Source organism: Camarhynchus parvulus, unplaced genomic scaffold (assembly GCF_901933205.1).
Source record: "Camarhynchus parvulus unplaced genomic scaffold, STF_HiC, whole genome shotgun sequence".
Taxonomy (NCBI): Eukaryota; Metazoa; Chordata; class Aves; order Passeriformes; family Thraupidae; genus Camarhynchus; species Camarhynchus parvulus.
Genome location: NW_022148293.1, coordinates 3,283 through 28,871, shown reverse-complemented (window position 1 = coordinate 28,871; position 25,589 = coordinate 3,283). Strand labels below are relative to the sequence as shown.

At 51.7% G+C, this 25,589-nt stretch overlaps 2 protein-coding genes across 2 annotated transcripts; one reads left to right on the top strand and one right to left on the bottom strand.

Annotated features, from left to right (window-relative positions):
- Positions 1-652: 652 nt before the first annotated feature.
- Positions 653-1,585, bottom strand: LOC115916490 (olfactory receptor 14A16-like). The gene has a single exon (XM_030970226.1). It carries the CDS (start codon positions 1,583-1,585, stop codon positions 653-655), a length of 933 nt encoding a protein of 310 aa, XP_030826086.1.
- Positions 1,586-22,867: 21,282 nt separating this feature from the next.
- LOC115916489 (olfactory receptor 14J1-like) lies at positions 22,868-23,800 on the top strand. The gene has a single exon (XM_030970225.1). It carries the CDS (start codon positions 22,868-22,870, stop codon positions 23,798-23,800), a length of 933 nt encoding a protein of 310 aa, XP_030826085.1.
- The last annotated feature ends 1,789 nt before the right edge of the window (positions 23,801-25,589 follow it).

Below are 25,589 nucleotides of genomic sequence, written 5' to 3'. Positions count from 1 at the left end.
ACACCAAGCTGGGTGTGATTGTTGATCTGTAGGAGCATAGGAGGGCTCTGCACAGGGCCCTGGACAGGCTGGATCCAGGGCCCAAATCCAACAAGGTGAGGTTTAACAAGTGCAAGTGCCAGGTCCTGCACTTTGGCCACAACAAGCCCTGCAGCACTACAGGCTGGGGACAGAGTGGCTGGAGAGCAGCCAGGCAGAAAGGGACCTGCAGGGACTGATGGACAGCAGGCTGGACATGAGCCAGCAATTTGCCCAGGTGCCCAAGAAGGCCAATGGCTCCTGGCCTGGATCAGGAATGGTGTGGCCAGCAGGAGCAGAGCTTCTGTGCCAGCCCTGATCTGCCCCAGCTCTGCACACAGACATTGCTGCTGCAGCTCCAGAGAAGGCAACAAAAGGGCATCTCTGCAGAAAACTCTGCTGGGAGATCCTTTAGTTCCTTTAAAGCCACTGAGAGTGCAGCCCCTCACTGACACAGTCTGTGGCCACAGGGAAGGTTGAGAGACACACAATAAGAAGTGGCACAAGGAATGACATTTCTTTGTGGACAATATGAAAAAACTAAAACAAATGAAAGAAATCTCCAAAATGAAACCAACAAGAAGTATCAAAACCTAGTTTTATTACAAGTGATTTGTAGAAATTCTCCAGCATTTTAATGTTCCTGAAAGCATCCAGTCATCAGTGTCCCCACTGCAGCCTTGAGCTCCTGGTTCCTCAGGCTGTAGATGAGGGGGTTCAGGGTTGGAGGCACCACCGAGTACAGAACTGACAGGGGCAGATCCAGGGATGGGGAGGACATGGATGGGGGCTTCAGGTGAGCAAATATGGCACTGCTGAGGAACAGAGACAGCAGGGCCAGGTGAGGGAGGCAGGTGGAAAAGGCTTTGTGCCGTCCCTGCTCAGAGGGGATCCTCAGCACAGCCCTGAAGATCTGCACATAGGAGAAAACAATGAACACAAACCAGCCAAATAGCAAGCAGGCACTAACAGCAAGAAGCCCAAGTTCCCTGAGGTAGGATTTGGAGCAGGAGAGCTTGAGGATCGGGGGGATTTCACAGAAGAAGTGGCCCAGGTCATTGCCATGGCACAGCGGTAGAGAAAATGTATTGGCCGTGTGCAGCAGTGAATAGAGAAAGGCACTGGCCCAGGCAGCTGCTGCCATGTGGGCACAAGCTCTGCTGCCCAGGAGGGTCCCGTGGTGCAGGGGTTTGCAGATGGACACGTAGCGGTCGTAGCACATGATGGTCAGCAGGGAAAACTCTGCTACAATAAAGAAGAGAAAGAAAAAGAGCTGTGCAGCACATCCTGTGTAGGAGATGTCCCTGGTGTCCCAGAGGGAATTGTGCATGGCTTTGGGCACAGTGGTGCAGATGGAGCCCAGGTCGCTGAGGGCCAGGTTGAGCAGGAAGAAGAACATGGGCGTGTGCAGGTGGTGGCCGCAGGCTACGGCGCTGATGATGAGGCCGTTGCCCAGGAGGGCAGCCAGGGAGATGCCCAGCAAGAGGCAGAAGTGCAGGAGCTGCAGCTGCCGCGTGTCTGCCAATGCCAGCAGGAGGAAGTGCCTGATGGAGCTGCTGTTGGACATTTGCTGGGGCTGCACATGGGGACCTGTTCATGGAGAAAGGACAGTGACAAGTCAGGAGAGGCTGCTCTGAGCCAAACCTGGGCCATTCCCTGCAGACTGTCCTGCTGGGACTCACCCAGCCTTGCTCCTGCTCTGGGCAAACCTTCACCCAGGTGCCTGCCTGAGCTCCAGCTGTGCTGGCTGAGTGTGCCAGGAGCAGCCAGGCCTGAGCGTGGGGGCTCTTGAGGAGCCATCCCTGTCCCAATGCCCTGGGTTGGTGGCCATGTTGCAGAGGGACAAGGCTGGATGATCAGGACTTGTCAGGGGAATCATTCCTAATGCAGACAGGCTTGGTAGCATCTGCACTCCCACTTCTATAGGACATGGATAGCAGGAGCTGGTTTAAGGAATTTTTTCCTACCCAAATCTCATTGCTGGCTCTCTGAGGTCAGAAATCCCCAGCATTCCTGCTGCACTCAGAGTTTGCCACTGAGAGATGGGAGAGGCAAAGGATTCCCTGTGGCTGAGGGAAGGTGAGGGGCTGGATGGGCTTGTTCCCAACTGCCCTGGCTTTGCACCTTTGGCTGCAATCAGAGCACAATGACACTCCCGGGTCAGCCTGGGATAAACCAGAGCCTGCCCAGAGCAGAGGGATCCCTGAGTGTCTCAGCCTCTCTAAAGGTCTCTGGGCAAGGTCTCAGCACCCCCTTGTGCCGAGGACACTCACGGCTCCCTGGGCACACCCAGCAGCATTTCCTCAGCTCTGGCAGCTCTGCCCTTCCCCGTGGGACATTCAGGGAACTCCCAGAGGCTCTGGCACAGATTTGCACCCAGGAGGGCAGCTCAGAGCCTGCAAGGGCACAGCAAGGAGATCCCTGGCTGTGCCCATGATGGGATCTCAGGGAGGGGGCTCAGCTCATTCCCCTTTCCCATGGACTGCTCTGCCCACAGCCCCACAGGTGCCAGGGCAGCTTGGACACCCCATTCCCATGGACAGCCCTGCCTGGCAGGAATGCCAAGGGCAGTGCCTGACTCAGCTGCTGCAAATGCCAGAGCCTCCCTGGGAGCAGCAGATAACAGTGACAATGTCAGGGCAGGGCAGAACCAAGAGAAGATGTTGTGGTGCTGTGCCTGAGAGGGCAGGGCAGAGACAGCCGGGCACTCAGGACAGTGTTCCCGTGCCCAGCTGTGCCCGGCACCTCCCACACACCCACAGTGCCCTCCTGCCCCCAGCCCTGCTCTCTTCAGCCCCCTCTCCTGCCCTGAGCATCTCCCTGGGCCTGGACATTCCCTCCTGAGAGGAGCCCTGTCCCTGCCAGCGCTCACAGCCCATCCCAGCCTGTGTGCCCTGGCTGGGGCCCTACAGAAAACCTGCCTGTGTGCAGGGCCCTGGCTGGGGCAGGCTCTGTGTGCAGCTGGGCAAGGGCAGCTCAGGAGAGCCCTGCTGGGCCCTGCAGAGGTGATGCTGCTGCTGCCCAGGGCTGAGGAGTGGCTGAGGGCCCTTTGGGAGGCTCCCAGCACAGAGACTGACCAGCCAAAGTTACAGTTCTGGAGTCTCTGCAAATGTTCAAACATTCCTTTGGTGATCCTGTGTGTCCCTTTCAACTGACAGTGTTCTGTGAGTCTGGGATTACAATTCCTGTTCTGCTTCTCTCATCCCCCTGTTGTCTATAATCAAAAAAGAGAAAATAAACCCCTTGCAACAGAGTTAGAAGAGTAAAGGAAAAATCAGACATGAATTGGAAGCTTCCAGGTGTCCCAGTGGGGATGTAGCACATCCTGGCCCCTGATTTCAACAATTTATTAAGGTTGAATGATTAGGATATTTAACAGGAACATGCAGTAGGAGATTCAGTTGCCCCAGTTACACACCCCTGGCTCAACCCATTGCAGTAGGTCCAAGGGCTTCTTTGCCTTCACTCTTTGTTATGACTGCTCATATTCTGGTCAATTAAAAAAATGTTTTTGTAGGTTCTCTTCCTGATAATAAGACTATTGGATAATAAGACTGATAAGACAGTATTTCAGGAATGTATTTAGACACTCAGCTTATTGTTATAAAATCTAACAGAAAGGCTAGGAAATGTACTAGAGCTAATTAAGGATTATAATTATATAAGTATATAACAGTATTTTAATAAAGTTAATTAAGAATTTAGTAGTGTTAAGTAAGGATTGTAGATTTATACCTATATAATAGTAATTTTCAGAGCTATGAATAGATGAAAAATGTATAAAATGCAAAAATCTTTTTGTCATCAGCCCAACTTTCCCACCCTTTCCATGAAGGAAAGTGAAAACACTCTCAGGGAAGGTCCTGATCTTTCCAGCAATGCCAGGCTTACCTTCTTTGGGAAGTGCCCTCCGGAGCTGTGCCCAGGCTGGTCTGGGGCTGGGAGCAGCCCTGCCCCAGCCAGCCCCTCTCAGCAGCAGCCCCTGCCCTGCTCAGGGCGGCTCCTTCCCCCCAGAGCTTCTCGCCAGCGCTGGGAGCAGCTCCCCGGGCCGGCTGAGAGCTGTCCCTGGCAGGCAGCAGAGTCCCTGCCCCAGCACAGCGCCCTGGGCTGCAGGAGCCTGCTCTGCAGGACAGCCCTGGGCAGCCCTGGCTGCAGCCCCGGCTGCTCAGCCCTGCAGCAGAGCCTGGCAACAGGAGCTGCCTTGGGCTGTGCCTGGGCTGGGGCAGCAGGGAAAGCCAGCCCTGCCCTGGGGCACAGCCCTGCCCTGGAGCAGCTCTGAGAGTCCTCCTGAAAGCTCCTAAAAGCCGTGGCATGTGCCAGCTCCAGGAGATCCCTGCAGGAACTGCAGCTTCCCTTCCCACAGCCAGGGAATGACTGTTTCAAACCTGGCATGGTTTCTGCTCTAGTGAGCCCCGAGTGAGCTCTGCTCTGTGCTCCCAGCCCAGGCTGAGTTTAACCCCTCTGTGCCTCTGTGCTGTGCCCGGGCTGGCTGCAGGCAGTGCCCCAGCCCTGCTGGGCTGTGCACAGGAGCTGCTCCTGGCCAGAGCTGTCTCTCTGCAGCGCTGCCCTTGCCAGGAGCTGCCTCTGGGCCAGGAGCCTCTCTGCAGGTTTTTCAAAGGATTTCGGGTTTGGCTTTTGCCTTGGAGTCTCTGAGAGGTTTGTGCAATCATGGCCTCCAATTATCTGCTGTGATCAGTCCCTGGAGAGGCTTTGTCAGTAACAACACTCAGTGGGCTCATTAATGCTTCAAGGTACTTCAGTTATTTTGAAGGTACTTGGTGTTTCCCTTTTGATACAGACTCTGTGAGAGGTTTGTGCAATCATGACCCCAATTATCTGCTTTAATGAGTCCCTGGAGAGCTTTGTACTGACACTCAGTGGGGCTCATGAATGCTTTGAGATACTCGAGGTTTTGAAGGTATTTTGGATTTTCCTTTCTACACTGAGTCTCTGAGAAGTTTTTGTGCCATCCTGGCCACCAATTCTCTCCTCCAAGGAGTCCATGAGGAGCCTGTGTTGGGGATGGACCTCAGTGGGGCCCAGTCATGCCTTGAGACACTTTGGGCTTTTCTTGTGTCTTTGACTCCTGGAAAGGTTTGTGCAATCTCCTCTCAGGCCCTGAGGTTCAAGGGCTCAGCTCCAAATGCACCACGGGGCTCATTAGGATCAGGCAAGTCCTGACAAACCATGGCTCTGCCTTGATTTCCCTTTGTTCTCATGCAGTTTATCAGGAAGGTTTCTGTAGTGGTTTTGGTTCACCAATTTGAGATTTCTCAGCCAATGCATCAATTAGTGTGGTGGGTTCAGGGTTGGTTCATTAGCAGTGCACTCACTAGAACATCCTTACTCATTTCCTGCTGTGAGGTAGGATTAGAAAAAAGGCAAACTGAAACCCCCAACCTGGGGGACGTGTACAGGGTGGGGAAGGAAAGCTGCCCAAAGCAAGATGGATGTTGCAGGTGCGGGCAGTAGACCATGAAAACAATGGCTCTCGCCTGCTGCCAAACTTGGACTGTGTGTACCCTTATTTTTTTCTACCCCTGAAGATACAATAAACTACCTTTGTTTCAGTTGCAAAATCCTGGACTGGACCCCCGTGTTCACGCTTGGTAGCTATATCCCTGTCATGGTTTGATGCTGGCAAAATGTTAGTGCTTTCATGAAAATACATTCTCTTTTGGTGTTTGCTGTGAGATGTGACTAGGAATAGAGCAAAGCAGGCTCTAACTTAGAATAAAGAAGAGAAAAACTTCATTAACTTACAACTATATGAAAAAAGAAACACACAGAAAGAATGAAAACCTTCTAAAACATTTTTTTCTTCTTTTACCTAATTTCTAATACATCTATCTTTCAGATCACTAACTTTCAGTCTATTACTACCTTTTTAGATAATCAATTCTCAGCTTATCAAGGAGTGAGGAGAGTTTTTCTTGTGCTATAAGCTTCTCTTGGAAACACAGTTGAGACCTCTTGTGTTTCTTGTCACAGGTGGCACCGCCTGGAGATAATTTGCCATCGTGACATCTTCCTTCCGTGCCCAGTGCTCTCACCACTGCACATGGACTAGAGCTGCTTCCAGGGCTGTCTTTTAAGGGTGCTTTGTCTAGTTCTAAAAAAGAGCACAGTCTCTCACTTTCGGGACACCTGTTCATCCTAAATTTCACTCTTTGGGGCTGAGGGGTCTCAAGAACAGAGATCTTTCCTCTCCTGAAGATTGAGAGCACCACCACCCTCTTCACCCTGTTCACACACTCTGTTCATGCACTCTTTCACATAACATCACTGCACTCTCTTGGCCCCAAGCCATTGCCTCTCCCTAGATGCAGTCTCTGTGTCACAGGAAAAATGGTTCTCCATGGCTATACAAGAGAAGTCCAGCCAAAGGCCACTCCATCATCCCCTCCCACCTAAGATTCTTCTCCACTTCTCTCTTCTTTCCTCTTATCTCATCTCTTATCTCCTCATTCAGCTCCAGGAGGATTAGCATTTGTAAGGTTTCCATCATCCAAGAAAAAGGATTAAAAATCTCAGTCTCTGCCTGTCCATGAACTCCTACACTGCCCCGCGGGCACCTTCACCACAACCCCCTCCCTTCTCCTTCTCAGTGGACCTGCTATCGAATTTCAAGGTGGCACAAGCACAGGCCCAGGCCCTCTCTCTCTCTCTCTCTCTCTCTCCTCTCTCTCTCTCTCTCTCTCTCCTCTCTCTCTCTCTCTCTCTCTCCTGGGAGGGTGGGTGGCTGCCCGATGCCTCTTGGTGCTCCTCCACCCTTCCATCCACGGGCCCAGGCCTACCTCACCCAGCCGCATGTTCTTCCTTTCCAGCAGCTGGCAGCTGGGCAGGGGAGAGATCCAACTTTTCACCACCGAACCCGAGAGAAAGTTTTCCTGGGAGTTCTCTGCTTTTTAAACCCCTGTGTTCTCAGAGGAGTATCCATTTCCTCAGTGGCCACACCAGGTGCCAATATTCAAATCTGAACACCTATTGGTGACCACAGCATCCCAGAAAACTCACTTCCTCTCAAACCACAACAGGCAGGATGGGGCCCTGGCCGGTGGGCAGGGCCAGCACCAAAGACACAGACACCAACTTAACTTAAGGAACAGTGTAATTTAGACAATGCAAATTTGCAAAAAAATTGCAAAAGTATTAGATAGGCAAAGCAAACAAACATTAGTAAATAATTCCAAAAGAGAAGATGTTGAAATGAGTATCACACAACTCTCCATTTCTGACTGCAGGCACTGGAGATTCTGTCTCTGCCTTCATTTAGGGTTGCATTCCCTAACAAATCCTGGTACCAAATCCTGCTTTCCAAGGCTGGAACAGTGTCTCAGGTTTAGTTGGGTGTGTATTCAATTACCCTCTGTTAAAGGTGGGGCAATTATCATTAATTGAGCAGTTTACTTTATCTCTTCCACAAGGAATCCTCCCTCCAGGGAGATATCTTCTGTTAATGGGCCATTGAGTGTCCCTGATAAAAATTACATCATCCCATTGTGGGAAGCTCCACCCAGAGGGAGGAGCCAAGCATTCCTACCTGGATATAATCTGAGGATGTGAACAACAGAGTCAGCCTTGTCCCACAGGGATTCCCAGAAGCGCAGCTTTCAGCTCCACTGGATCCCATAGGAAGACCCAGCCGATTGGCAGCACCCCTGGACCTCCACAGGAAAACTCCACCCTTCTACAGGATCCCTGCTCCAACAGAAGCACATCTGTCACTGCAGGAGCACTGCAGCCACCATTTAACGGGAGTGCTACCAACACCCTGACCCACAGGGGGTCAGGTTGTATTCTGACTCTGTAAGTAGTTTTTTAGTACTATTGCATTTGTATTTTTAATTTTCCTACTGAAGAACTGTTATTCCTATTCCCATAGATTTTGCTTGAAAGCCCCTTATTTTGAAAATTATAATTCCAAGGGAAGGGAATAACATTTTCCATTTCAAGGGAGGCTCCTGCCTTCCTTAGCAGACACCTGTCTTTTCAAACTGACAAAATGCCCCAGGACACCCAGGCAGGTGAGGAGGAAGTCAGTGCCCCTTTCCCCCTCTCTCCTGCTCCATCTCCCAGCCCACCACAGCCCCCGGCTGCAGGACAACCCTGCTGCCAACCCTGTCCTGCTGGGGATGCACTGGGGGATCTCCTTCCCCTTCCCTCTGGCACGGAGGCAAATCCCATCCTCTCCTTGTCCTTCCTCCCCCAGACAAGGAACTGAGGATGGAGACCAGGGAGGACCAATCTCCATGGCAAAACCTCATGGAAGAGGCAATTTTGTGCAGCAGCCACGGTGCAGGAAACCCAATGGGGAGGAAAAGCCCCGGAGATCCCACAGGAGGAAGGGCTGTAAACCCAGCCCAGGATGCTCTGAGGAGAAAAGACCCACCCTGAGCCAGGAAGGTGGACAGAGCTTCAGCCAGGGCTCAGAGCTGGTGGCCCAGGAGCAGCTTCATGATGGGGAGAAGCCCCACAAGTGCTTGGAGTGTGGGAAGAGCTTCAGACAGAGCAGCACCCTGATCAGCCACCAGATGATCCACACTGGGGAATGGGAATGGGCTATGAGTGTGGGGAGTGTGGGATGAGCTTCAGGTGGAGATTCAGCCTGATCCGCCACCAGAGGACCCACACCAGGGAACGGCCCCATGAGTGTGGGGGAATGTGGGAAGAGCTTCAGGCAGAAGTCCCACTTGATCCACCACCGGAGGATCCACACTGGGGGAAAGGCCATACAAGTGTGGGGATTGTGGGATGACCTTCAGACGGAAGTCGCGAACTGATCATCCACCAAATGATCCACACTGGGGGAGAGGCCCTACGAGTGTCTAGAGTGCCAGAAGAGGTTTCAGACCAGCTCCATTCTCCTTGTGCATTAGCGGATTCACACGGATGAGAGGCCCTTCCGCTGCCCTAAGTGTGGGAAGGGCTTCAAGCAAAACTCCCACCTCATCGAGCACCGGCGCACATCCACGCAGGGGAGAGGCCCTATGAGTGTCCCCAGTGTGGGAAGAGCTTCACCCAGAGCTCTAACTTGACCAGACACCAATGGAATCACCAGTAAGGGAAGCCTTGCAAATGCCCCAAGTGCTCAAAGAGCTTTGTGCACCGCTCCAGCTTCATCCCCCATGGGAGGACCCACATTGGGAAGAGCCCTGGTGACCTACATTCCCAGTGATCCATGTTGGGAAGACACTGGGCTGGTTATTCTTTTGTTTTGGCCCTAATTTCTTTGGATTCATCTTCATCCCTTTAAAACAAAGAAAATTGGGGTAAAAATCAATAAATTCATCAAAGGCATCTAAAGCCTCACTTTTTATTTGTGTTTCAGGAGAATCTGGGATTCAGGGAGATAATTGGGAGAATTTGGGGGTTTTGGGGGGTATTTGGTTTAGTTGTCTCCTTTCTTGGCATTTAAAGAGGCAATAGGGTTTGATCTGTCACCTCAATGCCACTGAAAACTACTCAATCCCACCCCAAAATTCCATGATTCCACAGCCCCTCTGTGTGGAATGGGGTTGGAAGGGGATTGGGCGAAGTGGGATGCAAATCAGGAGGGGTGAGATGGGCATTGGGTGGGGCAGGATGGGTGGGATGGGGTTTGGGAGGTGGGAAATATGGCTTGGGAAGGGGGTCATGATGTCCAGGAGGGGTGGGATGGATTGGGATGGGGGAGGTGTTGGGGTCTGGAATGAGACAGCCAAAGTTTGGGGATGATGAAGGAGGGGGGTGCCCTTTACTGAGTGAGTTTTGGAATATTCCACATTCCTGAAGAGATTTTGGGGTATCTCATGTTTCTGAGGCAGTTTTGGGGCACTCCCCAGTTCTTGGGGTTTCCTGAGAGCAGCTCCGTGGAGCCCCATTGCCAGGGGTGGTTGCCTTGGGCACGAGCTCAGAGCTGTAGCCAGAGTCCGTTGCCTCGGTGCTGGAGAGCAGAGAAATGATGAACGGCCCCAGACATCTCCAGTGTGAGTTTGGGGGCAGGGAGAGTTCTGCATAGGTGGGAGGGTCACTGCCCCACCCCAGCCACTGCAGCCTCTGGTGCAGCCCCAAAGTGGCTGCCGAGCCCCTGGCACCCCCGAAAACCCCACCTGGGAGAGGGACCAGAGCAGGTCAGGCTGTGACACGGGTGTGACACTGGCACGCCCCACGGCCCCGAGCTCACAGCAGCTGAGATCCAAGGCTGACTGTGGATCTCTCTCTCCCTCTCTCTCTTCTCCTGACTTCCTCTTCTCAAAATCTGGATAACTTGCAGTTGGACAAATTAGAGTTTGCTCAGGCAGTACTTTATGAAGTGATTAACTGTAATTCCAGGTTGCTTCAGATTTCCCAAGTACCTCATTCTCTGACGTTTGCAACTAACAGTTTGTTCTCCACCCTCCTGAAAGGTTTGTTGCTTTCTCCCCTTGGCCATCTGTCCTGCAGGCTGTGCCCCCTGTGCGTGCTGCTCCTCTGCCCTGGCCGGCTGCACTGCCCATCTCGCTGTGCCCAGCATTTCTCACCCAGCGTTTCTGTGCCCTCCCTGGGCTCCCTGCACCCAGCGCTGCCGGCTCCTGGCACACAGAGGGGGCAGGAGCCCGCCCCTGCCAAGGGGCTCTGGGGCAGGGCGGGGGCTGTGATGGCTTCTGAGCTCAGCAGCTGCTCCTGGCGTGGTTCCATGGAGAGCGAGCACAGCAACGCTGCTGAGCATTGTCCCTGCTGAGGGTCACACGCTGCCGGGGCACATTCCCTGCCTGCAGGATTGCTGAGCATTGTCCCTGCTGAGGGTCACACGCTGCCGGGGCACATTCCCTGCCTGCAGGATTGCTGAGCATTGTCCCTGCTGAGGGTCACACGCTGCCGGGGCACATTCCCTGCCTGCAGGATTGCTGAGCATTGTCCCTGCTGAGGGTCACACGCTGCCGGGCACATTCCCTGCCCGCAGGATTGCTGAGCATTGTCCCTGCTGAGGGTCACACGCTGCCGGGGCACATTCCCCTGCCCGCAGGATTGCTGAGCATTGTCCCTGCTGAGGGTCACACGCTGCCGGGGCACATTCCCCTGCCTGCAGGATTGCTGAGCATTGTCCCTGCTGAGGGTCACACGCTGCCGGGCACATTCCCCTGCCTGCAGGATTGCTGAGCATTGTCCCTGCTGAGGGTCACACGCTGCCGGGCACATTCCCTGCCTGCAGGATTGCTGAGCATTGTCCCTGCTGAGGGTCACACGCTGCCGGGCACATTCCCTGCCTGCAGGATTGCTGAGCATTGTCCCTGCTGAGGGTCACACGCTGCCGGGCACATTCCCCTGCCTGCAGGATTGCTGAGCACTGTCCCTGCTGAGGGTCACACAGCTGCCGGGGCACATTCCCTGCCTGCAGAATTCGTGCCCGACCCAAGCACTGCACTGATGGCTCCAGCGTTGCTTTCCAACAAAAACAGGGGAAGGCAAACTGTGTGCAGCTCATGGTATTTTAGAGTGTCTAAAACTCGCTAAGTCACCGATCTTAGAGGTGAGATGCATTTGGAATTATTGGCATGGAGAAGTAGTGCAAGATGGAAAATGGGAGCATAGAAATAAATAGAGGAAAACATTTCAGATGTTTTCTTGCCATTTTCATTTCACTTCTGGAACCCTGGTTCAGTTTTCCAGGAATCTTCTCTGTAATCCTGTCTGCTCTTTTCAAGAACATTTCCTGGAGAATGAGGTCGAGCTCCTGTCACAAGATGCGCCACCAACTGCAGCTTCTCTTGGCTTTCCACACTGTGCCTGCAGCAGGAGTCTTGCAGCAAAGCAGGACAAAGGTTTGGAGAACTTGACAACTTGTCCTTTCTTTTCCTGGTGGACTGGGGAGTTGTGCCATTGGTGAGGTTTTCATTGTTACTGTTCCAGTCTTGGAAAACAGGAGGTGGTACCGGGAGTTGTTGGGGAACGCAACCCTGACTGAATTCAGAGAAAGAATCTCTAGAATCTGCAGCCAGAAATGGAGAGTTGTGTGATAATCCACACATCTCCATAGACACCTGGAAAATGATCTAGAACACGAAAATTGGGTGTCATAGGCAGTTCCTTTCTGTTTTCAGTTTAGATGATTCTACATCTCTCGTGCTGGTATAAATTAAGAGCACAATCAGTTCATGATAAGCAGCAGAACAAGCTGCACCTCCCAGAGTAGAAGACTGAAAGAAACTGAAAAGGAGAAATGCAGGGAATGACTTGGTGAACCTTGTCTGTAAAAAGGGCAATTTTTTCCAATAATTCCTTATCCATTTCCTCTGCTTTTCTCCTTCTTAATAAAGCCATTTCCATCCCAGACTCCTCATGAAATGAGAAGCCTGAGCTTGTGGAAGTGTCTGAAAGATGTCCTGTTCCTCTGCAGGGACAGTCAGGGTGAAATAGGAAGCAGTTTTGAAATAATTGTGTGATAGATGAGTAATGTGATGGTTGAGTCTTACAATTAAAAGGCAGATATTATGGAAATGTTAAGACAAGTTTTATATATTTATAGTCATGTTTTACCCCCCTTGTGTTGTTATCACAGGGTTACCTGGTTGTTGGGGTATTTGGGAGGGTTGGCTTGTTACTATGGTGCGGGTGGCCAGAGCAGCTGCCCCAGGCAGGTGCTGTCGGGGTGCCTGCAGCACCAAAAGTGTCTCCATTTTGGGCTGCCTCGACAACTCCCCCAGCCCACCAGACGCCTGAGCCCGGATGGTGCAATCAAAGCCTCACCAGAGGGACGAGAGGACTCTTTGCATGGCAGATCCAGCAGGGCTTATTGAGGGAAGATCCAGGGGTCCGGGTGGGGTAAGGGTGAGGAGAGAAACAGGAGCAAACAGGAACACAACCTCCCACTAAAGGGAACCAGGGGCAAAGAGCCAGGAGCAGGGGCTGGGCAGGGGTATATAACTGGGGGAAGGTAGGAGGGGTCAGGGTACGAATTATCCAGTGGGGAAGGGAGTCAGGGGTGGAGTTAAGGTGGGGTGACACGGGATACACCAGTGGGGGAGCAGAGTGGGAGGGGTCTCTCAGAGAAAGCCAATGGAGGAACAGGGAGTACAGAACTTTCTGGAACTGGGGGACACTGGACAGCAAAGAAAGAGTTAATTAACAAGATTTTGGGAAGGGCTAAAGGGTTAAAAGGCAAAACATCCATTGTGTGGACAAGCACATGGTGGGAAAAAGTCCTTTGCTCCCAGCTGTGATACTATTTTCTCTATTCAGTCTTTTGTTGTATTTTTTGAAAAGGTTTTAATAATCCTTTAAAAATTTTGGAAGTGAGCATCATTTCTCACAAATGGGGACCTGTCTGGGAAATACACCTGGTGGCCTTAGGAGTTTTCAAAAGGGGCACCCCCCACCACAGATTTGGCAGAGTCTATTGGACTCTCCCAGTTCCACCAGTGGTTGCAGGTTGGAAGCCCAAAGACACCAGGAGACTGGATAAAGAAAAGAGGGGAAGAGAGGTGAGCACCATCCACATAACTATGTTTGGCCAGATTGAGACTCCATAATTCCAGTGTATGAAAGTGACCTTCACATTAGTAATATACTGGATCCATCCTGGTCCCGTGAAGCGTCAGGATATTGGATGGTAGAAAGGAAAAAGGAACAGCAGGATGCATGGCGGGGAGGAGGAAAGCAGGGATCCCATAGACAAGGACCCCATGGCCAGCGGGACAGGTAAAATTGAAGGGTTTGTGGGGACTTGGGAGCAGGGTTCACCCATTGGGGAAACCGTGTTTGTGCGGGATAGGGACCCGCGGCGGGATTCCCAGCCGGCACACACCAAGGGAGCGGGTGAGCTCCACATGGCGCGGCGGCTCACGGGTGCCCAGAGAGGGGGCAGCCTCTGGGGCGCAGCCAGCGCTGTAATTTCCAGGGCCAGCCGAAGCCGGGCTGGAAGCGGGGTGACCGCCGAGGGGTTTGCTGCAGGGGTCACCCAGGAGCCGGTGCAGCAGTTCATGTGCTGCCGAGCCAAGGGGGTCAGGGCAGTCTGGCCAAGCCAAGTCACATCAGGGCAGAGCTGCTGAACCGAGGGGGTCAGGCTGGGCCAGCTGCTGAGCCGAGCCAAATCGGGGCAGGTGGATTATACATGGTGGAGCTGCTGAAGCTGAGCCAGGTTGGGCCAGGGGTGGGACTGCAGCTGCTGAGGCGAATGGGGCTGGGGCAGGCCACAGCTGAGCTGAGCCAGGCGGGACAGGGAGCAGAATGTGATTGTGGAACCAGAGCATTGAACGGAGGAGGAGAGGAAGGGCAGGGACCAATGTGGGGATACGGAAGTCCCTGGATTGTAAGAATTTTTTTTATTTTTATTTGTCAAAAGAAAAGTACAGTTTTGGGGTTTTTTTCTCTCTTCCCTTTCCTTCTCTTTCCTCCTTTCCTTGTTTCTTTTTTCCCATCCCCCCTTTCCTTTTCCCTTCTGAGAGAGGCAGGCTCTGTTGGAGGGCCTGTGGTTGGAAAGGTGGGCTCTGTCGGAGGAGGGCCTGTGATCGGGTCGGTCAGGATGGGACTATGGGCAAACAGGGAATCCCCAAGGGGAGGAGTAGAAATTGAAGAGGTACCAACAGGTATACCCCCAGATAGCCCACTGAGAAGGAAACTAGCCCCGTGGAAATATGACCCAAATACCAGAGATAAGGATGAGCTCAGAGTGATTCAGTATTGCATGGTAGAATGGACCAGAAGGGAAATTAGGAGCAATCATGTATACTGGCCGAGATATGGGTCAGATGAAAAATGGACATGTCAGGCATTAAACATCCATGTAAGAGCTAAGAAACCATTCAATCAGGAAGAGTGACTACACTGCCTGCTGTGGGAGGGAGAGTTCACCCTCAAAGGTGAGCATGTTTAAGGTATCAGAAAATAAAGAATGGGACCCATTAGAACACTTACCCCTCCACCTCCAATAGCCCCAGATGCACCTCCCCTACCCCCTGATGGGCCTAGCCAGAACACCAGAAACAGGGTGGCACAAGGAGAGGAAAGCAGATCAGGGGATGGGAACCAAGCAGAGGGATTATATCCCCTGAGGGAAGTACCCCTGTGTGGGGTGCAGGGAGGAATTAGATTTGTAACCATGCCTCTCAGTTCTTCTGATGTGAGAATGTTCAAGAAATAATTGAAAGGATTACTAGAGGACCTCACTGGATTAGTGGAACAGTCAGACCAGCTTCTGGGGCCCGATATTTATACATGGGAAGAGATGCAATCAAAATGACTGTGCTATTCACACCAGAAGAAAGACAGATGATCTGAGTGGCTGAGACATGGATATGGGAAAGGGAGCATGTGCAAGGACCTCCTGGGATCTGAAAATGCCCACAGTGCACCCCACCTGGGACCACAACAGCATTGTGCGGGGGGGGGGGGGGCAAGACATGGAGGAATACAGAACATTGATTATAAGAAGTATCAATGAGGCAGCTCCACATAATTAAAATGCTCATAAAGCTTTCAATGAGCAGCAAAGGAAAGAAGAAACCCCAACAGAGTGGCTAGAACGACTGAGAAGGAATATGAGGCAATATTCAGGGGTTGACCCTGATACAGTGGCCAGACAGATCTTACTAAAGATAAATTTCATCACTCATGCCTGGCCAGATATACGGAGAAAGTTAGAAAAGTTAGATGGTTGGCAAGAAAGGAGGTTAGAGGATCTTTCAAGGAAAGCACAGAAGGTGTATGTAAAGAGGGACAAAGAGAAAACCAAGACAAAACCCAAGGTAATGGCAACTGCCATTGGGGAAGGAAACCAGCATGCAAAGAACAACCCATGTAAGGGAGGGGGACCCCAAATCAGAGAAGATACACAGAGGGGGCATGCAGCTCCTTGGGACTAGACACAAAAAGGAGTTTGGGAAACGTGGAAACCTAGGACCAGTTTGGTTTTACTGTAAAGAGAGTGGACATATCAGAAAGAATTTGCCCCAGAGGGAAAAGGAGCTGAGGGTCTATGAGACTGAGCAAAAAGGAGAAGTGGAAGACCAGGGGTGTCAAGGGCTCTGCCTCCTGGGGACAGAATAGCATCAGGAGCCCTTGATAACTTTAAAAATAGATCCCCAGGAGGAAGAATTTGAATTCTTAGTAGGCACAGGGGCTGAAGGAACTTGTGTTTGTAGAATCCCAAAGGGGAGCAATAAATGGTCAAGATACTGTGCAAGTAGTAGATGCTAAAGGGGAATGGTTCAAAGCCTCAGTTATAACACAAATAAAGTTTGAAGGAACAAATAAAATAGGAATTGGGGATGTTCTATTAGTTCCAGATGCAGGGTGAAATTTATTAGGATGGGATTTACAGGTGCAGTTTGACACTGGAGTGCTCCTAGAGGAAGGGAAAATGGTACTTAAGCTCCTCCAATTAAGGGAAGAAAATGAGGAGAAAATTCATGAGATGAATTTTGGGCAAAACCAAAAAACTGAGGTAAATTGAACATGAAACCTATAGTAATAAAAATAGTTAATGAGAACCATCCAGGTTCTCATTATTGTTGTTTGGGTACAACAATACCCACTCTCCCTGGAAGGGAGACGAGGACTGCAGCTGCTGATCCAGGACCTACTTGAGGACAGGACCTTAGAACCATGTATGTCCCCCCATAACACACCCATATTACCAGTAAAGAAGTCAGATGGGACTTACAGGCTTGTCCAAGATTTGAGAGAAGTGAACAAAAGAACAGTGAATTGATGCCCAGTAGTGCCTAACCCCTCTACACTACTGAGTAATATCCCCCAGCACACCAGTGGTTCAGTATGATAGACCTAAAAGATGCTTTTTGGGTGTGTCCACTGGCAGAGGAAAGTGGGATATATTTACCTTTGAATGGGAGGACCCCGATTCTGGGAGGAGGCAACAGCTTTGGTGGACTGGGTTACCCCAAGGGTTTTCTGAATCCCCAAACCTGTTTGGTCAAGCCCTAGGAGAAGTACTACAAGCTCTTCTCCATTAAACCTGAGATAAAGCTCATCCAATATGTAAATTATTTGCTTTCTCTCAGGATGGGAAAAAAAAAGAAGTTTGGGAATCCACCATAGTATTGTTAAATTTTCTGGGGAACCAAGGATTTCGGGTATCAAAAGGGAAACTCCAATTTGTAGACAGGGAAGTAAAATTCCTAGGACATGTGATTTTTCAAGGGAGCTGGCTGCTGAACCCTGAGAGAATAGTGGGAAGAGCCTCACCCGCACAGCCAAAAACTAAGAGGGAAGTCAGAAGGTTTTTAGGCCTGTTGGGATATTGTAGGCTATGGATTGAAGGATACACGCAGGCTTTCCAGTTCTTGTATGAAAAGTTAGTAGAAGAAGAGATTAGGTGGGGAAAAGATGATGAACAAAAGTTTCAAGCTTTAAAGCAAAAATTAGTCAGTGCATTGTCACTGAGTCTTCCTGCCTTAGACAAACCCTTCTATCTGTTTGTGGATATAGAAAAAGGGGTAGCACATGGAGTGTGAGCCCAGGACTGTGGAGGATCCAGGAAACCAGCAGCCTATTTATCAAAATGACTAGACTCTGTCAGCTGGGGGTGGCCAACCTGCATTCAGGCTGTGGCAGTGACTGCCCTACTCATAGCAGAAAGCAAAAAATTAACCTTTTGGGGAAAAATTGAAAATATATATCCCAAACTCAGTAAGGAGTATCCTGAGCCAAAAGGCTGAGAAATGGCTCACTGATTCCCAAGTGCTAAAGTATGAAGCCATCTTAATAGATAATGGTTTAGAGCTAATCGTGAGTAACCAACTCAACCCTGCCCAGTTTTTGTATGGAGAACCAGATGAGGAACTAATACATAATTGCCTAGAGGTTATAAACTATCAAACTAAAGTAAGAGAGGACCTAACAGATCAACCACTCCAAGGTGGAAAACGATTGTACATTGATGGATCTTCACAGGTAATAAAGGGGCACAGGGTATGGGGCACGCTATAGTGCATGAAGGGTTGGTGGCCATAGAAAAGAGAAAGTTACCTTCCAACTGGTCAGCCCAAAGGTGTGAGTTGTGTGCCCTAAAATGAGCTCTGGAAATATTAGTGCAGAAAAGGGGAACAATAGATACAGGACTCAAAATACACTTTTGGAATAGTGCATACCTTTGGAAAAATTTGGGAAGAGAGGGGGCTATTAAATTCAAAGGGAAAGGGACTGATTCATGAAAAACTTATTTTAGAAGTGTTAGAAACCGTACAATTACCAAAGGAAGTAGCAGTGGTATATGTTAAAGGACATCAAAACAGGGTGACTCAAAAGGCACATGGAAGAATAATTAGCCAGATTTAGAAGCTAAAAATGCAACTGAATCAGAGACAGAAAAACTAATAATAGTATTAAACCCCATGAGAGAAATGCAAAAAGTCCCTGTATTCAGTGGGACAGAAGAGGAAGAACTCCTTAAAATAGGAGCCAAGATGGATAAGGAAAGGAAGTGGAGATTAGCAGATGGGAGGCAAATGTTGAATAAACCCCTTGCCAAGAAAATGCTGGAAGGCATACATGGAACAACACATTGGGGTACACAAGTGCTAAGTGATCAATTTCTATGGTATTTGGGATGCATAAGAATTTTCAGGATAGCTAAGCAAGTAACTGAATGGTGTGTGATATGTCAACAAGTGAATAAGAAAATCATGAGGAAAACACCCAGAGGAGGGTGAGAACTGCCTTACGGCCCTTCCAAAACATCCAAGTAGACTTTACTGAGCTTCCCCAGGTACAACGGTGGAAGTTTTTGCCAGTGATAGTAGATCACGTGACTCATTGGGTAGAGGTGGTACCCACTGTGAAAGCCAATGCCAATGTTGTGAGTAAAACACTTCTAGAATCAATCATTCCCCAATATGGGATGGCAAACAGGATTGATTCAGATTGGGGAACTCATTTCACATCAAAGATATGAAAATCAAGACCCTTCAGTTGTATTTTGGTAAGGTCTTAAAAACCATTTAAATTTTTGAAAGTAAAAAAATGATTTCTCACATGGGTTGGGAATGTGAGGCAAGATTATCCACACTGGGTCAGCACCAAGGTAAAACTTCACTGACCTGGCCAGACCTTAGGAGCAGCCCTACATCAATAGCAATCACGGAATGCTGCAATCAGCTCTTCTCTAAAGAGAACAGTAATAAAATATACTCTTTAAAATAGGATTACATATTTCTTAAAAGCTCTTTGAAATATTTCTCCATAACTGTAAAAGGAAAACTTCCTGATGAACAGGACAAGACCAGAGGGAAATCAAGGCAGAGCCATGGTTTGTCAGGACTTGCTTGATCCTAATGAGCCCCGTGGTGCATTTGGAGCTGAGCCCTTGAACCTCAGGGCCTGAGAGGAGATTGCACAAACCTTTCCAGGAGTCAAAGTCAGAGGAAAACCCCAAAGTGTCTCAAGGCATGAATGGGTCCCACTGAGGTCCATCCCCAACACAGGCTCCTCATGGACTCCTTGGAGGAGAGAATTGGAGGCCAGGATGGCACAAAAACCTCTCAAAGACTCAGTGTAGAAAGGAAAATCCAAAGTACCTTAAAACCTTGAGTATCTCAAAGTATTAATGAGCCCCACTGAGTGTCAGTACAAAGCTCTCAAGGGACTCGTTAAAGCAGATAATTGGGGCCATGATTGCACAAACCTCTCACAGAGTCTGGATCAAAAGGGAAACACCAAGTACCTTAAAATAACTGAAGTACCTTGAAGCATTAATGAGCCCACTGAGTGTTGTTACTGACAAAGCCTCTCCAGGGACTAATTACAGCAGATAATTGGAGGCCATGATTGCACAAACCTCTCAGAGACTCCAAGGCAAAAGCCAAAACCCGAAATCCTTTGAAAAACCTGCAGAGAGGCTCCGGCACAGAGGCAGCTCCTGGCAAGGGCAGCGCTGCAGAGAGACAGCTCTGGCCAGGAGCAGCTCCTGTGCACAGCCCAGCAGGGCTGGGGCACTGCCTGCAGCCAGCCCGGGCACAGCACAGAGGCACAGAGGGGTTAAACTCAGCCTGGGCTGGGAGCACAGAGCAGAGCTCACTCGGGGCTCACTAGAGCAGAAACCATCCCAGGTTTGAAACAGTCATTCCCTGGCTGTGGGAAGAGAAGCTGCAGTTCCTGCAGGGATCTCCTGGAGCTGGCACATCCCACAGCTTTTAGGAGCTTTCAGGAGGACTCTCAGAGCTGCTCCAGGGCAGGGCTGTGCCCCAGGGCAGGGCTGGCTTTCCCTGCTGCCCCAGCCCAGGCACAGCCCAAGGCAGCTCCTGTTGCCAGGCTCTGCTGCAGGGCTGAGCAGCCGGGGCTGCAGCCAGGGGTGCCCAGGGCTGTCCTGCAGAGCAGGCTCCTGCAGCCCAGGGCGCTGTGCTGGGGCAGGGACTCTGCTGCCTGCCAGGGACAGCTCTCAGCCGGCCCGGGGAGCTGCTCCCAGCGCTGGGGAGAAGCTCTGGGGGGAAGGAGCCGCCCTGAGCAGGGCAGGGGCTGCTGCTGAGAGGGGCTGGCTGGGGCAGGGCTGCTCCCAGCTCCAGACCAGCCTGGGCACAGCTCCGGAGGGCACTTCCCAAAGAAGGTAAGCCTGGGATTGCTGGAAAGATCAGGAGCTTTCCTGAGAGTGTTTTCAATTTCCTACTTGGAGAAGGATGGGAAAGTTGGGGTGATAATGACAAAAAGATTTTTGCTTTTTATACATTTTTATATATTCATAGCTCTGTAAATTACTATTATATAGTTATAAATCTACAATCCTTACTTAACACTACTAAATTCCTAATTAACTATAATAAACTAATATTATATACTTATATAATTATAATCCTTAATTAACTCTAGTATGTTTCCTAACCTTTCTGTTAGATTTTAGAACAATAAGCTCACTGTCTAAATACCTTCCTGAAATACTGTCTTATCACTTATTATCAAATAGTCTTATTATCAGGAAGAGGACCTACAAGAACATTTTGTTTATTGACCAGAATGTGAGCAGTCATAACAGAAAGAGAAGGCAAAGAAGCCCTTGGACCTACTCCAATGGGTTGAGCCAGGGGTGTGTAACTGGGGCAACTGAATCTCCTTTTGGATGTTCCTGTTAAATATCCTAATTAATCAACCTTAATAAATTGTTGAAATCAGGGGCTGGGTGTGCCCCATCCCACTGGGACACCTGGAAGCTTCCAATTAATGTCTGGTTTTTCCTTTACTGTTCTAACACTGCTGCAAGGTTTTTTTTTTTTTTTTCTCTTTTGATTATAGACAACAGGGGAATGAGAGAAGCAGAACAGGAATTGTAATCCCAGAATCACAGAACATTCTGAGTTGAAAGGGACACACAGGATCACCAAAGGAATGTTTGAACATTTGCAGAGACTCCAGAACTGTAACTTTGGGTGGTCAGTCTCTCTGCTGGGAGCCTCCCAAAGGGCCCTCAGCCACTCCTCAGCCCTGGGCAGCAGCAGCATCACCTCTGCAGGGCCCAGCAGGGCTCTCCTGAGCTGCCCTTGCCCAGCTGCACACAGAGCCTGCCCCAGCCAGGGCCCTGCACACAGGCAGGTTTCTGTAGGGCCCCAGCCAGGGCACACAGGCTGGGATGGGCTCTGTGAGCGCTGGCAGGGACAGGGCTCCTCTCAGGAGGGAATGTCCAGGCCCAGGGAGATGCTCAGGGCAGGAGAGGGGGCTGAAGAGAGCAGGGCTGGGGGCAGGAGGGCACTGTGGGTGTGTGGGAGGTGCCGGGCACAGCTGGGCACGGGAACACTGTCCTGAGTGCCCGGCTGTCTCTGCCCTGCCCTCTCAGGCACAGCACCACAACATCTTCTCTTGGTTCTGCCCTGCCCTGACATTGTCACTGTTATCTGCTGCTCCCAGGGAGGCTCTGGCATTGGCAGCAGCTGAGTCAGGCACTGCCCTTGGCATTCCTGCCAGGCAGGGCTGTCCATGGGAATGGGGTGTCCAAGCTTCCCTGGCACCTGTGGGGCTGTGGGCAGAGCAGTCCATGGGAAAGGGGAATGAGCTGAGCCCCCTCCCTGAGATCCCATCATGGGCACAGCCAGGGATCTCCTTGCTGTGCCCTTCCAGGCTCTGAGCTGCCCTCCTGGGTGCAAATCTGTGCCAGAGCCTCTGGGAGTTCCCTGAATGTCCCAGGGGAAGGGCAGAGCTGCCAGAGCTGAGGAAATGCTGCTGGGTTTGCCCAGGGAGCCGTGAGTGTCCTTGGCACAAGGGGGGTGCTGAGACCTTGCCCAGAGACCTTTAGAGAGGGTGAGACACTCAGGGATCCCTCTGCTCTGGGCAGGGTCTGGTTTATCCCAGGGTGACCCGGGAGTGTGATTGTGCTCTGATTGCAGCCAAAGGTGCAAAGCCAGGGCAGTTGGGAACAAGCCCATCCAGCCCCTCACCTTCCCTGAGCCACAGGGAATCCTTTGCCTCTCCCATCTCTCAGTGGCAAACTCTGAGTGCAGCAGAAATGCTGGGGATTTCTGACCTCAGAGAGACAGGAATGATGTGTGGGTAGGAAAATAATTCCTAAAATAAATTCCTGCCATCCATGTCCTTTAAAACTGGGAGTGCAGATGCTACCAAGCCTTTCTGCATTAGGAGTGACTCCCCTGACAAATCCTGATCATCCAGCCTTGTCCCTCTGCCACATGGCCACAAACTCAGGGCAGCAGGACAGGGATGGCTCCTCGAGAGCCCCCATGCACAGGCCTGGCTGCTCCTGGCACACTCAGCCAGCACAGCTGGAGCTCAGGCAGGGACCTGGGTGAAGGTTTTTGCCCAGAGCAGGAACAAGGCTGGGTGAGTCCCAGCAGGACAGTCTGCAGGGGAATGGCCCAGGTTTGGCTCAAGCAGCCTCTCCTGACTTGTCACTGTCCTTTCTCCATGAACAGGTCCCCATGTGCAGCCCCAGCAAATGTCCAACAGCAGCTCCATCAGGCACTTCCTCCTGCTGGCATTGGCAGACACGCGGCAGCTGCAGCTCCTGCACTTCTGCCTCTTGCTGGGCATCTCCCTGGCTGCCCTCCTGGGCAACGGCCTCATCATCAGCGCCGTAGCCTGCGGCCACCACCTGCACACGCCCATGTTCTTCTTCCTGCTCAACCTGGCCCTCAGCGACCTGGGCTGCATCTGCACCACTGTCCCCAAAGCCATGCACAATTCCCTCTGGGACACCAGGAACATCTCCTACACTGGATGTGCTGCTCAGCTATTTTTTTTTGTCTTTCTCATCTCAGCAGAGTTTTCCCTCCTGACCATCATGTGCTACGACCGCTACGTGTCCATCTGCAAACCCCTGCACTACGGGACCCTCCTGGGCAGCAGAGCTTGTGCCCACATGGCAGCAGCTGCCTGGGCCAGTGCCTTTCTCAATGCTCTCATGCACACAGCCAATACATTTTCCCTGCCCCTGTGCCATGGCAATGCCCTGGGCCAGTTCTTCTGTGAAATCCCACAGATCCTCAAGCTCTCCTGCTCCAAATCCAACCTCAGGGAACTGGGGCTCATTGCTGTTAGTGCCTGTTTAGCATTTGGCTGTTTTGTGTTCATTGTTTTCTCCTATGTGCAGATCTTCAGGGCTGTGCTGAGGATCCCCTCTGAGCAGGGACGGCACAAAGCCTTTTCCACCTGCCTCCCTCACCTGGCTGTGGTCTCCCTGTTCCTCAGCACTGGCATATTTGCTCACCTGAAGCCCCCCTCCATGTCCTCCCCATCCCTGGATCTGGCCCTGTCAGTTCTGTACTCGGTGGTGCCTCCAGCCCTGAACCCCCTCATCTACAGCCTGAGGAACCAGGAGCTCAAGGCTGCAGTGTGGAGACTGATGACTGGATGCTTTCAGAAACATTAAACTGCTGGCCAATTTCTGCAAATCACTTGTAATAAAAGTCATCTTTGATACTCTTCTTGGTTTCATTTTGGTTTCAATTTGGATTTTTTTTCCTTATTTTTTTTCATATTGTCCACAAAGAAAAGTGTCATTTTTGTGCCATTTCTCATTTTGTTTCTCTCCACCTTCCCTGTGGCCACAGACTGTGTCAATGAGGGGCTGTGCTCTTGGTGTATTTAAAGGAACTAAAGGATGTCCCAGCAGAGTTTTCTGCAGAGATGCCCTTTTGTTGCCTTCTCTGGAGCTGCAGCAGCAATGTCTGTGTGCAGAGCTGGGGCAGATCAGGGCTGGCCCAGCAGCTGTGCCCAGCCCAGCAGCAGCAGCACTTGGTGTTGCCAGTGCTGCTGCCGTGGCCCCCCCCCCGCTGCCCTGGTGGCCCTGGTGTTGCTGCAGGGCCTGAGTGCTCTCGGGGCCGGGCACAGCCCTGGGGGTGGCAGTGCCGGGGCTGCAGCAGGGACAGGCCATGGGCACTGCTGGGGCAGCGCTGACGCCTCAGGCCAGGCCCTGGGGGCTCCAGGCTCCTTGCCCAGGCTCTCTCAAGAACACGGCCAGGCCAATGCTCAGCACAGAAACCCCCGTGAGCAGCCCCAGGCTGGCCGTGGGCAGGCTGGGGGCAAACAGCATGGCTGGGGCTCTGCAAGGGCCCTGGGGCAGACGGGAAGGAGCAGCAGAGCAGGGGCTGATCCATCCCCAGTGCGCTGCACAGCCCAGGGCAGCGTCCCAGAGCGTCCTGATGGAGCTGCCAACAACATCCCCCTCTGCAGCCCTGGCCTCTCCCCAGCTCACACAGGTGCCCCATCCTTGCAGGCACAGACACGGCAGCACTGGCTCAGCAGCCCCTGTTTGCATTGCACACAGCAGGGGGAGCACCCCCATGCTGTTGCTGTGGGGACATGAACCTGAGGGAGCACAAATGCCATCAGCCCCTGGGGCCAGCAAGGGCTGGGGACACCAGGGGAAACCACTCAGCTTTGTCCTGGCCTCTGCACTCAGCCAGAAAGTTTGTTCCCATCAGCTGGGAGTTTCCTGTGCCACTGCAGACGCTGTTGCTCAGAGCCAGGGCTGCCTGGCAGCCACCCCCAAACTGCCCTCAGCATTTCCTTGGCTTCACCTTTGCTTTCTTTACTCTCCCTGCTACAAATTTCTTCCTCTTGCCCAGCCCTGTTCCCTGCCCTGCAAACAGCCCATCCCTGTTTGCCCTTTCCTCTCTGGCCCCACTCCCCATTGCAGTTCCTGACTTGGCCCCATGGGAACGTCCCTTGGGCAGCAGGATCATCCTACAAGTGCTGCAGGAATTGTCTGCAGGCTCCTGCAGTGCCTCCTGCTGCTCCCTTGCCAGAGGCAGCCCAGGCCAGGGGGGCACATCTGGGCTGCTGTGTCTGGCTCTGGGGCTCCCTGTTCTGGGCAGTGAGGAGGAGCTGCAGAGGCTCTGCAGGACTGACAGGATGGGCTTTGGGGCTGGCAGGAGAAGCTGAGGGACCTGGGCTGCTGGAGCTGCTGAAGAGGAGGCCCAGGGCTCATCCTGCAACTGCTCCAAGGGTGGTTTCAGAGAATCCCAGAATCAGCAAGGTTGGAAAAGACCTTGGAGATCATCAAGTCCAACCTGTGCCCTGACACTGCCTTGTCTCCCCTGAGCCTCCTCTTCTCCAGGATAAACAACCCCAGCTCCCTCAGCCACTCCTCACAGGACTTGTGTTCCAGACCCCTCCCCAGCCTTGTTGCCCTTCTCTGGACACGCTCCAGCCCCTCC

What these genes read in the sequence shown, in the direction of transcription:
- LOC115916489 (XM_030970225.1), top strand. Translation starts at nt 22,868, where the DNA reads ATGTCCAACAGCAGCTCCATCAGGCACTTCCTCCTGCTGGCATTGGCA.
- LOC115916490 (XM_030970226.1), bottom strand. Translation starts at nt 1,585, where the DNA reads ATGTCCAACAGCAGCTCCATCAGGCACTTCCTCCTGCTGGCATTGGCA.